Source organism: Bombina bombina, chromosome 6, assembly GCF_027579735.1.
Source record: "Bombina bombina isolate aBomBom1 chromosome 6, aBomBom1.pri, whole genome shotgun sequence".
NCBI classification, from domain to species: Eukaryota; Metazoa; Chordata; class Amphibia; order Anura; family Bombinatoridae; genus Bombina; species Bombina bombina.
Window position 1 is genome coordinate 376467683 of NC_069504.1, and position 16652 is coordinate 376484334.

The following is a 16652-nucleotide window of genomic DNA, read 5'->3' on the forward strand; positions in this document are numbered from 1 at the left end:
TCAGTGGGAACAGAAACTATTCCCATTGGCGGCTTTGGCTGCACATTAGCTCCTGACTGCACGTGTAGTCTCCACAATCGGCTCGTGACTGCATGTGTAGTTAGTGAGTGGGATAGCAGTGTGTTTGCAGCGCGTGCAGTAGTCAGTAAGACTCGCAGAGCTCTAAGGGTGGCATCTTAAACGCTGAGCTGAAGTCAGAAGTCAAAGGGTTGGGGTTTTTTGCAGCTAGCTCCCAGTAGTACATTGCTGCTCCTGCTAGTGATATATGGATAGGAAGTGGAAGCCTAAAATGCTTGATGATGTAATGTGAGTGTCTTTATCTAACATTCCACCAAATATTCAGAAACTGTGTTCATCCCATCAACCTCATACATCCCATTAAAATAGTAAGTAGCTATTGGTGTTATTAATTATTGCACATACATACTGTTACTTGTAAATACATTTTGTTATTATGTAGTTTATGTATGTGTCCGTATCTCTTAAAACAAAATAGTTTAACCTCCTGTTTGCTAGTACAACTGAATTAATGTGTCGCGAAATGATGTAGGTCTAAAAAGTGTGTCACCAACATGAAAAGTTTGGAAAGCTCTGAGTTAGACAATCACAAGAGACAAATGTGTGCAGGTACCAATCAGCAGCTCGCTCTTACCAGTGAGAACATGCGCATATTATTTTTAAACAAGGGATACCAAGAGAATGAAGCATATTTGAAAATAGAAATTAATTTAAAAGTGTTTTGGGCCGTTTTATCATATCCACCCTTAATATTAAAGGGAAATTGTCATTTTATATATATATATATATATATATATATATATATATATATATATATATATATATATATATATATATATATACACACAAAAGAACAGCAGCATCCCAGGATTTTCACCAAACTGATTTGATCCTGTGATGCTGCTGTTTTTTTCGAATATATAAATACGAGTGAAACACTCAGGTGGTTGAACACTGGAGGGCCGATTCATTATATGAATTGTATGTACAGTATATATAAAAATATATATGTATGTAATCTATATGTGTGTGTGCCTTTAAGAATTAATGCTCAGATTTATTATATTTTTTTTGCATAAAGTCCAACAGAGCTTTCTTGTATGATACCTCTAGCAAACACTTAAGTTTTGAATCACTGAGATGTATATGTAAATTAATGAATATGTAAATATGTAATTTAACAAAAAATGAATGAGCAATATGGAAATATGTAAGTTAAAGGAAAAATGAATAATAAATTACACATTATCATGCGGTTCCAACATATAGCTCACATGATTACGGCAGCAAGATGATTTCATGCATTTCCTTTTTATTTGAACTGTTTCCCCCATTTTATTAAGAAAATAGGGAAATGACAGTCATGTCATATAATGACCTTCATCGCCATGAAATCAATTTGTGATGATAAACAAGAGCGTTTCTCTTCACAGGCTGTGAAGTGCGTCTAATCATTTACGGTTCACACTGATAGGCAAAGTGACTTCTTGTTTTTGCTGCTGTAGCATTAATATATAAAAGCTCTTTTAATGACAATAAAAAGTGTCAGAGGACTAAAAGGCATGTATCATGTCTCAGTCCTTTTAAAGGGACACTCAAGTCAAAATAAACAACACTTCCAATTTACATTATTTTTATATTCACACATTCAGGGGAACAAGATTCTACTGAGCATGTGCACACGCTCACAGGGTATACGTATACTAGTCTGTGATTGGCTGATGTCTGTCACATGATACAAGGGGCCGGAAAATGGGGGGAAATTAATTTGTCAGAAAAAAAATCTATTACTTATTTGAAATCCAGAGTTGGTGTTAATTCCTTTTTTTTTATTATGTACTTGTTAATGATGTCATTCTACTGGACTGAGTGGTCCTTTAAGCAGCTCATATAGCAAGTGCTGTCTGGCACTAGCGTTCTGCACATTTGTACATAAAGACAATTGGGTAGAGTAGAAGGCCCAGCAGTGACCTGACCCTACCTTTGTTAGCGTCAAATGATGAATGTCAAGATGATACTTCTTTAGCACCACGTCCAAAGCCTCTCCTAGGGTCTTGTTGGATTTTGCCACAAGATGTATATTTTTATGAAGAGGTTCAATTTGTAAACTGCAAATAAAGAGCAAAGCGATAACGTATTAGTCATTGCAAACACTTCTGCAAAGATTATTCCTGTTAACAAAGTGAGTGCAATTTTGCTAGAAAAAAAATGACAACTGGAAATTGATAGGATTTTGAAACTTCGTGTCAGCTCAGATTTATAGCAACATTCTACTTTGATTGATCAGATTTTCTCTTCAAGACTTCTAGTTACAAATGCTAGCAATATCAGTGCGTATTCTTTTTAATATTTGAATAATCACTGTGCATATTTCTACATCATTATCAGTGTCAATTTTAGTATAGAATATAGAAAATATAGGTAAAGTCCAAATAGTGGTGCGTTAATGGTATAATCCAGTGCTTTATGTTATTCTTCATGGTCTTTGGATAGACCAACATACATTGTTGAGGAAGTTTATGTTTAAAATATGATTTAGAAGAGGGGGCGGAGCTAGCATCAGAGCTGAACGGTCGCACATTACTATAGCTCCGGCTACATCTTACAATTACCAATCTATTTGACCGTGCAGCTCGGTTTAAATTGGACAATTTACAGGTCTACTAATTCATAGTGTTGGAATACACAGCTAAGAAAGTAAGTGACATTGCCGACAGAAGATAAACACATTGTTGTATGGAGCCTTGCACTGAATCTGCCGAGGAACGGCCATTCTCCTCTCCACGTGGGGACATAATGATGAAACTATCTAGCTGTGAAAGCAGACTGCTGGATTATATACATGCCCAGTTTATGGAATTGAAACGTGGATTGCTCTTAGAAGTTGCTGTGCATGCTGCAGACCCTGTGAGAGAAGCTGGGCGATGTGAGACACAGATATGGGAGCCGGTTCAAGAGTCTACCGTGCGGCTTGAGACTGCTGAGACTAATAGAACTCAGGCAATGGCGGAGGAGACAACAGCGGGGGTTAAATTAACCAAAGACCTGGAGCCTATATACCTTCTGATGTCCCTGCTACCCTACTCGACGGCGGAACAATGCTGATATGCAGAACATACCTTCGAGGCTTCCTGACAGCGCCGGACACTGTCCCAACCCTGAAATGGCAATGGGATACTATCTGTCAGCATCTGCTAGCCAGACCCCTTTGGTGTTGAGCTGTGCTCTGGAGCTTGCAGCAATGCAGGTAGGAGAAGGCGGGGAGCCGATAAAGGAGAAGGCCCATGTAACTAACCACACTAGTCCCGAAGTTATGGGAGTATCTTCTACAAGCAGGCCCTTCACTGCAGCTTACTCCCTGGCCGAACCTCGGAAACCATTCTTGTTCCATACAGCTGACTGTACATACTCTGCAGTGACTCTGCCCACACACGCTTCTCAGAAGCCCAGGAAAGGAGTAGGTTAAGGTATAATGGTATAGATGTGACGCTGGTCTACCACCACTACAAGCCAGGCTGATTATAAACAATATATATGTTAGCTCCTAAAACTACTCTCTACATCATAATGTTATCCCTACCACTTTACAGCTGTCCCTCACCTGTTGACTGCTATTTGAAAGCTAAGCACTTCACCTGCTATTGGAGACAAGATTCCTATGGACTGAACGTTTATACTATAAGTTTTAAAACGGTTTCTGTTCCCTGTGCTGTTATCTAAATTAGAATGCTGAATTTTAGCTATGCAGCTGACTGTACATACTCTGCAGTGACTCTACCCACATACGCTTCTCAGAAGCCCAGGAAAGCAGGAGTAGGTTAAGGTATAATGGTATAGATGTGACGCTGGTCTACCAACACTACAAGCCAGGCTGGTTATAAACAATATATATGTTAGTCCCAAAAGTTACTCTTTACAACATAAGGTTATCCCTACCTATTTACATCTGTCCCTCACTTGTTGACTGTTATTTGAAAGCTAAGCACTTCACCTGCTATAGTAGACAAGATTCCTATGAACTTTAAAACTGTTTCTGTTCCCTGTGCTGTTAACTAGGTTAGAATGCTGAATTTTAGATAACAGGATAGTCTGGATTATATAGGACAAAAGTTTACTGTGCCTTTTAGATTCCTATTGCCCATGAACCTGTTGATTCAAACCTGTCACTAAGCAAATCTGGTGACTAAGGAAGCCTCACTAATAGACATACCCTTACTATACATAATCATTGTACTAATAGACCTAACTGGGTCACACTATATACAGTGGTCTACTACAATTTATAGCACCCCCATCTATTGGCTATACCGACTAATAGATTTATGGGTAGTGGAACTTTAATTTCTCTGCCGTGGGGTATAGGGCCCATGCCCACATGGCAGACCTATTCTCTATATATCTTCCAATAGTACAGGCTATCAACTGTGATTCATATTTTCCATACCAGGATATTCTAATATTGTGTAGGGAATATAAATCCATAGTTAGTATAGAACACTATAAAGCCCCGCCCTATAAATTAACTACTTACCCTCAGTTAAGATAAGGTTATACTCTAGTTTCATAAGCGCTATCTAGAATACTATTGCTACTGATCATGTGGGACTAATATGGTGTATCATGGTGACTCCTATTTTCTTCTTTTTTTTTAATTCTTTGTGCCTATCATTAATTTTATCATCTGATAAATTGCAGCTAGCGAGGAGTCTAACTGTGTATAGTATTTGTTGATTGATCTTTTTATTAAGGTAGACCCATGGATCACTTGATAATCTCCATATATAATACTTAAGCCCTTAGCTTGTATTATTGAATAAATTTGTACATATATGCAGCACCCAATCAGCAGCTAGAACCTAGGTTATTTGCTGCTCCTGAGCTTTCCTAGATAAAACTTGTTCAACAAAGGATAACAAGAGAAGGAAGCAAATTAAATAATAGAAGTATATTGGAAAGTTGTTTAAAATTGTATGTTCTGTCTGAATCATGAAAGAAAACATTTGGGTTTCATGTCCCTTTAAGACACACTGTATGTCCCTGAGCTCACCTAGGATTACTCTTTAACAAAGGAAGGATACCAAGAGAACTAACCACAACACTAGAACTAAATTGGAAAGTTGTTTAAAATGTAATTCTCTATCCAATCTATTTAAATTAGTTTTGACTGTACTGTCCCTTTAAAAAGCCAACTGGAGATACATGTTTGTATACAAGGATCAGTTGCTAACTGACAAATAAAAACAAGTTCCACAGCTCTATTGGAGTAAAGGAAAACACAAGTAATCTTATTTTGTTAAAGGGACATTCTAAAGCACAAGTTACATGCTATAAATGGTCAGAGCATGTCATTTTTGCATTATGGATTCACCCTTTCTATATGAGTTAAAGGGACATGAAATAAAAAAAAATTCTTTCACGATTCAAATAGAGCATGCAATTTTAATCAACTTTCCAATTTACTTTTATTATTTCTTTTTTTTCTTTCTCTTAATATCTTTTCTTGAAGGAACAGCAATGCACTTGGGTGAGCCAATGACACGAGGAATATCTGTGCAGCCACCAATCAGCAGTTCCTTAGCCTAACAAGTTATGCATTTTAACAAATGAAACCAAGATTTTTGTGTGGGGGGTTGGGTACGTTTTAAAAGTTGAAAGTAAAAAACTTTGAATTTCCAAACCGCATTAACTTATTCCCCTATAGACTTCAATCGAGCCGAAAAGTGGAAGAAAACCTAACACCCTTACTCATGCATAATCCCAATTGCATTTCCTAAAGTGCTCTAACCTGAGATTCCAATGTTATTCAATATTCATAAATACATATTTTTATATTTATCTGATGTTTTTTTTATAAAATATATATCTATACCTATATACACTTCTATGCCTATATACACATATAAATATGTATATTTATAGCTGATTATATATAGGTATATATGTATACATATTTAGAAATGTACAGTATATGCTTTGCATGCCGTTATTTTCTAACAACCGAGACATCATATCTTTGAGCACATAAGTTTTTATGCAATTTTTAAAATGTACTTTAAAATGTATTTTTGAAGTGTTTTGTGATACTTTTTTGCCTCATTTAACAGTTAACCAGAGCTCTGAGGTTAAACTAACCCAATGCACATTAAATTCAATTGCGGTCAAGCAAATGCGTTTACGTTGAACTCGTAATACCGCACTACTTCGTTCTGACGCTCGCAAAGAGCCACAATAAACCCCTAATCGCTTGTGCACAACAGTTACCGCGACACCCATAATGTAGTATTTAGAGCATGTCATTTTTACTTTATAATGTGCCTTTAAGACATACCTACTTGAATGTGCCTTTAAGACATACCTACTTCATTATGCCATTAATAACTTTAATCCTAACTTGCTCTGTAAATACATTTCCACCACTCTACAACTCATTTTGTTGAATCAGACAAGAACAGTCCTTCAGACCAGCGTGTTCACAGCCCTGATATCTGGCATCTAATGTGCAGTAATTGTAATGTAAGTTACATAATGTAGCGTGTACCTGTGTAATCACACATGATGATACATATATGTAATTTAGTCTACAGCCCTGCAATCAGTGGGCCTTTACAAATAAAAGATAATCATGCAATCAGTGCCAGGCTACAATGGCACTGGATAGCGGATCCATTACAACATAATATGTACTGGCATTAAGAGAATGCTGTTATGTGAGTCCCATTGCAATGTTTATATAATTTTATTGTCTGAAAATCAGATCAGTTCTGGCAAATTCCATCCAAAGTATAAACATTCACATTTCTAGAGACAAATAACAATTAAAATAGTCACGACAAGAAAACTTACTCAAAGCCGACTCTGTTTTCCAGCCGAACCTCCTGATCTGCAAGAACCACGCAATCCTGATCAAGCGCCAGTGCTTTCTGTAAGGAAAAAGATAACAGATGAGGGATTCCTTATACTATTTGGAATACAAAATGTAGTAAAAACAGATCATAGAATATGTAGCACTTTATCCAGGGGTCAAGTCCTACAAAAAAAGTGTGGGAACTCACCAAGACTTCCAGTCCCTCTCACAATTAATATTGTTTTATAGGGAGGTGTGAAGTTGTAGTGCGCTAAGTGAAAGGTATCAAACACCTTACTAAAACAACAGATCCTTCGTTCTGTTAAATGTAAACGGTAGACAAAAAGAGGGGAAGTAAGGGTGCTAAAAGCTTAAGATACCTCTTATAAGCTGACAAATATTTGTAAAATATAAATGACCAGGAACGCTAAATAAAATGTATATACATATTTAATAAACAGTCAAAAAATGAAAGTTAAAAATCAATCAAACATATATCTCTAAAACATCGGGACGTCTCCCTGTATATCTATTGAAAGTGCACTGTGCCAATAAAACAAATATAACAATCTAAAAATATATTGCAATATGAGAAGTTTAGAATCCAAATGCCAGAGTGCGATAAAGTGGTAGATACTGCATATATAGAAAGTTCACTCCTTAGGATATTGCCGTTATAGTATTAGCAAAGTCTCAGATTGTAGTTTTCGGTCTTATATCTGTACCTTATCTCAGATGTCTGGTATATTGTTTTACCCGTAGCCAGTCTGTGTCAGTTAGCCTTCGTGTGTGTTCCTCGAGGTTTCGGCGTCTGACGTCACTACTTCCGACTCGGGGGCTCGTCTCTATCCGGCCAACCAGAAACCACCGTGAATTCCTGTAAGGTACTCCGCTGTTCTCCGAATATGAGCCGGCTCTCTATGGTCACAATTACAGTTGGAGATTGCTCTTAGTGCTGTGCACGCAACCTCTTTCCTACTATCCGCCAGGGGATATGAAAGTCAAAGTACAACCCAGGTTGATGATTACTTTTCTATATGCTGATGGTTGATCCTCAGAGTTTAGTATATGGTACTAGTTTCGTTTCAACGCGTTTCACTCCTTTCAGAGCTTTATCAAGAATAACTAGCCCATATTCTCCTCCTTCTTTTAAAGAGACTTCTTTATTCTCATTGGTCAGTCTTTTACAGGTATTAAAGGTGGTATTTTTCTTTGCATTTCCAATAAGGAGAACATTTTTTGGCACCTTCTATTTTAAGGTGGAAGATTTGTAATGTCCACTATCTTAGTGACACTTTTATCATGTTATTATTTGTTTCCTTATGGTTTATATTCCTTAATGGAGGTGCACATAGAATAGTATTATTACAGTATCTATTACCCACTCTATCAGTTGATCTCTGGTAATATATTTCATTAAAAATTTATAATATAATAAAAGGATCCTAAATACATCAAGCAATCCTAAATATAAAACACAGTTCTGTATATTCAAAGACTTCAGTTTCTAGTAAAAAAGTTGTGTGAAATAATGGAATGGGGATTAACTCTATTCATATTACGGTTTAGATTTACGCCATATTTTATCTCTACAAGAAATATATATAATCTTTAGTCTAAAAGAAATGGGGATACATCCAGTTCAGAGTTTAAGCCTTTAGGGTTTAGTGTATCATAATTGAATATTAATTCAGCCTCCTTAATTAACAACTTTTTTTCAATGTTTCCCCCCTCTCCAGTGTTTTTTTATTGTTTTAATTCCCAAGTATGTTAGATCCTTCGTTCTCCATTTATGGACATTTTTAAAATGTTTATATAGATATGTGTCTTCCACCCCTTTCTCAATACTCCTTAGGTGTTCCCTGATTCAATCCCTGATGGCTCTTTTCGTTTCTCTAATGTAAAATAAATTACATGTGCATTTTAAAACATATATTGCACATGTATGTGTGCACCTAATTAACTCATTTATTTGGAAGATTTCTTGGGAATTATTAAACTTGATTTCTTTATTTTTTTTGCTATGACCACAGGCCTTACAGGAATAGCATGGGAAGAAACCCATTGGTTTGAAACCAGATAGATCTTTTTGTATTGTCAACCTTTTTTTATTATTCTGTCTTAAGTTCACTAGGGGCTAAAATTGATTTTAAGTTTGCAGCTTTTTTAAAAATGAAGGTTGGATTATTAGGAATTTTTCCTCCTAAAATACTATCTTCTTTCAGGATATGCCAATGTCTTTTTATAATCCTCTTTATCAAGTTGTGGTCTGCATTTTACCCTTTATACAGAGTACAATGCAGACCACAACTTGATAAAGAGGATTATAAAAAGACATTGGCATATCCTGAAAGAAGATAGTATTTTAGGATGAAAAATTCCTAATAACCCAACCTTCATTTTTAAAAAAGCTTCAAACTTAAAATCAATTTTAGCCCCTAGTGAACTTAAAAGACAGAATAATAAATAAAGGTTGACGATACAAAAAGATCTATCTGGTTTCAAACCAATGGGTTTCTTCCCATGCTATTCCTGTAAGGCCTGTGGTCATAGCAAAAAAAATTAAAGAAATCAAGTTTAATAATTCCCAAGAAATCTTCCAAATAAAGGAGTTAATTAGGTGCACACATACATGTGCAATATATGTTTTGAAATGCACATGTAATTTATTTTACATTGGAGAAACGAAAAGAGCCATCAGGGATCGAATCAGGGAACACCTAAGGAGTATTGAGAAAGGGGTGGAAGACACATATCTATATAAACATTTTAAAAATGTCCATAAAGGGAGAACGAAGGATCTAACATAAACACTGGAGAGGGGGAAACATTGAAAAAAAGTTGTTAATTAAGGAGGCTGAATTAATATTCAAATATGATACACTAAACCCTAAAGGCTTAAACTCCGAACTGGATGTATCCCCATTTCTTTTAGACTAAAGATTATATATATTTCTTGTAGAGATAAAATATGGTGTAAATCTAAACCATAATATGAATAGAGTTAATCCCCATTCCATCATTTCACACAACTTTTTTCCTAGAAACTGAAGTCTTTGAATATACAGAACTGTGTTTTATATTTAGGATTGCTTGATGTATTTAGGATCCTTTTATTATATTATCAATTTTTAATGAAATATATTACCAGAGATCAACTGACAGAGTGGGTAATAGATACTGTAATAATACTATTCTATGGGCACCTCCATTAAGGAATATAAACCATAAGGAAACAAATAATAACATGATAAAAGTGTCACTAAGATAGTGGACATTACAAATCTTCCACCTTAAAATAGAAGGTGCCAAAAAATGTTCTCCTTACTGGAAATGCAAAGAAAAATATCACCTTTAATACCTGTAAAAGACTGACCAATGAGAATAAAGAAGTCTCTTTAAAAGAAGGAGGAGAATATGGGCTAGTTATTCTTGATAAAGCTCTGAAAGGAGTGAAACGCATTGAAACGAAACTAGTACCATATACTAAACTCTGAGGATCAACCATCAGCATATAGAAAAGTACTCATCAACCCGGGTTGTACTTTGACTTTCATATCCCCTGGCAGATAGTAGGAAAGAGGTTGCGTGCACAGCACTAAGAGCAATCTCCAACTGTAATTGTGACCATAGAGAGCCGACTCATATTCGGAGAACAGCGGAGTACCTTACAGGAATTCACAGTGGTTTCTGGTTGGCCGGATAGAGACGAGCCCCCGAGTCGGAAGTAGTGACGTCAGATGCCTGAAACCTCGAGGAACACACACGAAGGCTAACTGACACAGACTGGCTACGGGTAAAACAATATACCAGACATCTGAGATAAGGTACAGACGTATTTAAGTTATATAAGACCAAAAACTACAATCTGAGACTTTGCTAATACTATAACGGCAATATCCTAAGGAGTGAACTTTCTATATATGCAGTATCTACCACTTTATCGCACTCTGGCATTTGGATTCTGAACTTCTCATATTGCAAAATATTTTTAGATTGTTATATTTGTTTTATTGGCACAGTGCACTTTCAATAGATATACAGGGAGACGTCCCGATGTTTTAGAGATATGTTTGATTGATTTTTAAGTTTTCATTTTTTGACTGTTTATTAAATATGTATATACATTTTATTTAGCGTTCCTGGTCATTTATATTTTACAAATATTTGTCAGCTTATAAGAGGTATCTTAAGCTTTTAGCGCCCTTACTTCCCCTCTTTTTGTCTAATATTGTTTTATACACTCACACACACTTACATAGACATACTGTATTTATATGTATACAATCTATACACTCTGGATAATGAAAGCAAATGAAACCAATGAAGGGCTCAATGGCTGCCTTTGGGCCTGAGGAAAGACTCCCATGGTTACATTTTTACATGGCATGGGTGACATTTTTATTTGACATTTTTTAGAACACATAAAGGGGCATTTGTATATAGAAGATGTTGAATAATCCAAAATGCTAAAAGCATTAGTAAACTGTTAGGAGGTGTTACTCCCTGGCCCTCAGGATGTGTAAGGCTCTGTAATGTAAACATCTGATATCATGTTCTTCATAATGTTTATGTGTGCACTAACTCTGCAGCAAGAAACAATGATAATGTGATTAAAAGTTGAATAATGGTCACAAGGCAACCGAGTTTAATCTTCTTTTACCCTTTACACGTACACCAAGTAAACATGAAGCTCGTACCATGAAGCAGGAGACATGAGGGCACAGTAACATTGAAAACAAAACAGGCCCCCTTGCATTTTTGGGATGAAACTGGTAAGGTTGAATCTGCAGCAAATACATTATCTTGCACAGGTCAGCATTCTGCACAGAACCTGGTCTGCTAGCCATCAATTGATAGACTTACAGACACCAACATAGATAAACAGACTGCACATACTATTGGTGTATAAATAAAGTAATTGGGCTTATCCTACTACAAGATGTTTCACAAACACTTAATTGCAAGGACTATTTTCCTTTGTGTACACATGTATTTCGATTGCAAACCTAATCCAAGCTATCTCTGGAAGAACTAAAAGGAATTCCAATTAGAGAGAAAGCAGGGAGCTGGAAGGACATGGCTCTTACCTGCTTAATGAGCACATTTTTTCTGTGGTGAGTGAACTTTTTTTTTTATTAACTAAACTAAACACACATGAAAGCCTGTTGTTTAATGTCAAGATCCCGGGTGTCCATGTTTTTATTTATATGCTGCATAGCTAGCTTAACTTCAGTTCCTCACACTCTTCTTCCATATCTAAAAGCAACTCCAGACTCCTCCATTGTCACAGAGTCTCACCCACTCAAGGTGGAATAGTTCTATTTCTGCTGCAGGGAGCTAAAGAACCCCAGGGCAAGCCACACAGAAATGTAAGCACCATGTGTTCCACACAGTGCAGGTTCATCACACAGCAGGACTGCTGATAGGCTTGCATTTAGTATATTGTAGGATGTGTTACTGCCCATTACTAGATGATTTCACTATCCCTCTAACTAGACTGTGCTCCAGCTCCTCCCACCAGCAAGAGCAATGTTTACTGAAACGTTTTTGTTCTCTGTCTAGGAGGAACTTAGTTCCACCTGCAAAAATAGTACAGGAACTCTGTTCCCATGCATTTTCACTGGACTTGACCCCTATTTATCGAAGTGCATGAATTCTCTAACATAAGTTTTCATTATAATGCAATGATAATCAATGCAAAAGACATGGAAATCAAAATTACATTTTCATGTTTCAAACAGAGTGTACAACTTAAAAAAAAAAAAAAAAAAAGCTTGACAGTTTAATTCTATTACCAATATTACTTATTTCTGTGGGTCTCCTTAGTTGAAACTTGGCTTTAATGCACAAGGGTATACTGAGGCAGGCTCATGAATGTGCAAGTGCCATTAGCACTATATGGCAGCAGTGTGTACAACAATGTTTGTAACAATGTTATACTTTTAAAGGGGACTGTAAAATCAGAATTAAACTTTAATGGATTAGATAGAGCATGACATTTTTTTAATTTAGTAACTGAAATCTGCAAATACAACACAAAAGAGTAAGAAAAGAAACTCGATACATCAGCTACACATACATTGAGGAAACATCCGACATTCAAGAAGTCAGCAAATTATATGCATAAAATCCATGTTTGTTATCAGAAAGCTTCCAAGACATATGCAACGTAGGTGCAATAGCTGACATGGAGAGAAGCATAAAAAAAACACATTAAAGGGATACTAAATCTAAATTTTTCTTTTATGATTCAGATAGGGACTGTAATTTTAAAGGGACACTAAACCCAAAATTATTGTTTCATGATCCAGATAGAGCATAATATTTTAAGCAACTTTTTAATTTACTCCTATTATCAATTTTTCTTTGTTCTCTCTCTCTATCTTTATTTGAAAAAGAAGGCATCTAAGCTAAGGAGCCAGCCAATTTTTGCTTCAGTCCTTGTTTGTTGGTGCTGTCCAATCAGCAAGGAGAACCCATGTTGTGAACCAAAAATGGTCTGGCTTCTAAACTTACATTCTTGCTTTTCAAATAAAGATAGCAAGAGAATGAAAAAAATGATAACAGGAATAAACTAGAACGTTGCTTAAAATTGCATGCTCTATCTGAATCATGAAAGAAAAAAATTGTGTTCAGTGTCCCTTTAAGCAACTTTCTAATTTACTCCTATTATTAATTTTTATTTGTTCTCTTGTTATCTTTATTTACAAAGCAGGAATGTAAAGCTTAGGAGTCGGCCCATTTTTGGTTCAGAACCTGGGTTCCGCTCGCTTATTGATTGGCTGAATGTAGTCACCAATAAGCAAGCACTATCCAGGGTGCTAAACCTAAAATGGGGGCTGCTCCCAAGCTTACATTCCTTCTTTTTCAAATAAAGATAGCAAGAGAACAAAGATAAAATGATAATAGGAGTAAAATAGAAAGTTTCTTAAAATTGCATGCTCATCTGAATCATGAAAGAAAAAAAATTGGGTTTAGTATCCCTTTAAGCTGCTCTGCAATGGTGTTAGCACTTTTCATCAGGTCTAGGAGTTTGCAAGCACATTTTAACTGCTGAACACAATTATGACTGGAATAGGATACAGCTGAAATGACTGCGCAACAGCTACTGTAGAACGTAATCATTGTTGCTATTACTGCTCATATAGCTGTCAGTTAAAGGGACTTTAAACCCAATTTCTTTCTTTCATGATTCAGATAAGGAATACAATTTTAAGCAACTTTCTAATTTACTTCTATTATTTAATTTGCTTCCTTTTCTTGTTATCCTTTGCTGAAAGGTTTATCAAGGAGAGCTCAGGAGCAGCAAAGAACCTAGGTTCTAGCTGCTGATTGGTTGCTGCATATATATATATATATATATATATATATATATATACTGATTGTCATTTGCTCACCCATGTGTTCAGTTATAAACCAGTAATGCATTGTTGCTCCTTCAACAAATTATACCAAAAGAATGAAACAAATTTGATAATAGAAGTAAACAGGAAAGTTGTTTAAAATTCTATGTTCTACCTAAATCATGAAAGAAAAATGTTGGGTTTCATGTCCATTTAACTACAGGAGTCTGATCGTGTGCATGCCACAATTAATAGCAAGTGCAGTATATGGCTTGGCATCTAGTACTGTATATGATTTCAATGCTGTGCTTTTAGACAAAAACGTATAGCCACTGGAACAACACTTCAGCTTAGTGACTGCACACTTGACAGTGCAATAAAATAATTATGTTCCATTTTCCCCCTCAAATTTCTATATTTATTTAAAGGTAATCCAGACAATAGCATTGCATACATAATTTAATAGTAGTGGCCAGGGGACTTTTAAAATAAAATACATTAAATAATATCATGATGTAACCCATTTTCCAACTCCTGTTTTACTCCCTGTGCCCACAGCCCTCATTACAGAAATAGTTAAAATCATGCGCATTCAGAGTTTTCATGCCAATGGGATTGTCAGGTAATCGCTAAACCACAGTGTGCACAGCTAGTATTCCCCTAGAGAAAGAGAATATTGTTGTTTGTAACAAAAAAAAGACATCCTGTGTCAAGTCGTGTTTTCTGTAAGTCGGAGATTATCTGTTGACCTCGCTGTGCTGATTACCTTACAATAATACAGCCATAGTGGGTGGCACACACCTAAGTAATTTGCACATATGAACTCTTGCGAGTGAATACTTCATGTGTTACCAGAGTAAACTGGTTATGTGCTTGCTATGAAGTAACAGGAAGTGCACGTCAGCTGCTCACTGTCTGAACATGAGCACACACATGGTTAAAGGTGTGCACATTCTCACAATAAAATCAGCATACATTAAATTACATCATAAGGAATTTTTAGGCAGTGGCAAAAATGACTATTTCTTAAAAAATAAATAAGTAACGATTGAATACATTTATTCTGTAATACATTTACATAAATACATTATTGAAGCACTGAAGTCTTTTGGTATATGTTTAAATTAAATATAAACTATCCCAATTAGACAGATAAGTGGCCTAAAATAAAATATGAGCTACTTCTGGGTCGTCTGTGAATCAGTGAGTGAATAATCTGACACATAATGAAATTACAGTAGCCCACCATTTTAGTATGTTTATGTCTTCATGTATGAACTAGTGTTATGTATATTACTGAAAGGGAAAGTCTAACACAACTATATCCTTTGTAACAAGTAGGTAATGATCCATTTTATTATCCTCTTACATTAAAATGTGCCATACACAATTGTCTACATTTATCTTGTATTTATATTTATCTTGTGAGTGCCTATATAAAACATCAACTAGTTACACTTCTTAGAACCCTAAAAAAGAATTGACAGCCCAAATTAATGGTTTATCTATTAAAACATATAAAACTATCTTGGGGGGCGCAAATGGCCCCAGGGCCTGTACTTTGAGACCACTGTTCTATAGAGTCTATTCAATAAAGATAATGAAGGCATAAGGATTATAAAAAGTCTTTGCAACGTAAAATAACAGGTTGGACTTGGAAAAAATAATGAGACAATACTGACCTCCAGTGGTCATCCAGATTTTTCACAGCTCACTTTTTTTCTCTCAAACTATTAGCTGCTAATCAGGCAGGCTTTACCTTTTCTAATCTAGGTTTATATCATATTATAAAAAAGACACTTAAAAGGAATTATAGCCAACATTTTCTGTCAGCCATAGGACCACATTGAACTTTACCGTAGAACCCATTGCTTGTAGTCCTTCTCAGAAATATGCCCTCTCATTTAACCTTAAATCAGTCAGACATCAGTTAAAGGGACAGTACAGTTAAACTTCCATGTTTCAAGTAACGATGCAATTTTAAATAATTTTCCAGTTTACTTCTATTATAAAATATTCTTTGTTCTCTTGGTATCTTTTTTTTGAAAGAGCAGCAATGCACTAGCTTAACATATATATGCAGCCACCAACTACTGCTAAGTATTGCACTGCTGCTCCTTCAATAAAGAGTACCAAGGAAAGAAAGCCAATTAGATAATATAAGTAAATTGGAAAATTGTTTAAAATTGCATGTTCTATCTGAAAGATGGAAGTTTAACTTTGACTTTACTGTCCCTTTAACTGATAATTCCTAATTTGAGATGAAAAGAGAAGGGATACATCTGAGAAGAACAACAAGTAGAGGGGTCTAATGTAAGGTCCGATGTGGTCCTATGGCTGACAGTAGTTTGAGGGCCACAGGCTGTAATCACTGCACTACCTTCTATTTCCCTTGATCACTATCTGGTTGGTCAGTACTTTGCAGGGGACAGCTAAAAACATTT

At 35.7% G+C, this 16652-nt stretch overlaps 1 protein-coding gene across 2 annotated transcripts in view; it reads right to left on the minus strand.

Annotated features, from left to right (window-relative positions):
* RGS14 (regulator of G protein signaling 14) overlaps positions 1-16652 on the minus strand; it is a 239796-nt gene that overhangs the window by 111659 nt on the left and 111485 nt on the right. For both annotated transcript variants that reach the window (XM_053717075.1, XM_053717074.1), the window contains exons 10-11: positions 6862-6938; positions 2000-2126 (exon numbers count right to left, since the gene is read on the minus strand). In XM_053717075.1, coding sequence (XP_053573050.1) covers positions 2000-2126; positions 6862-6938 — 204 coding nt within the window. The remainder of the gene's footprint in view (positions 1-1999; positions 2127-6861; positions 6939-16652) is intronic.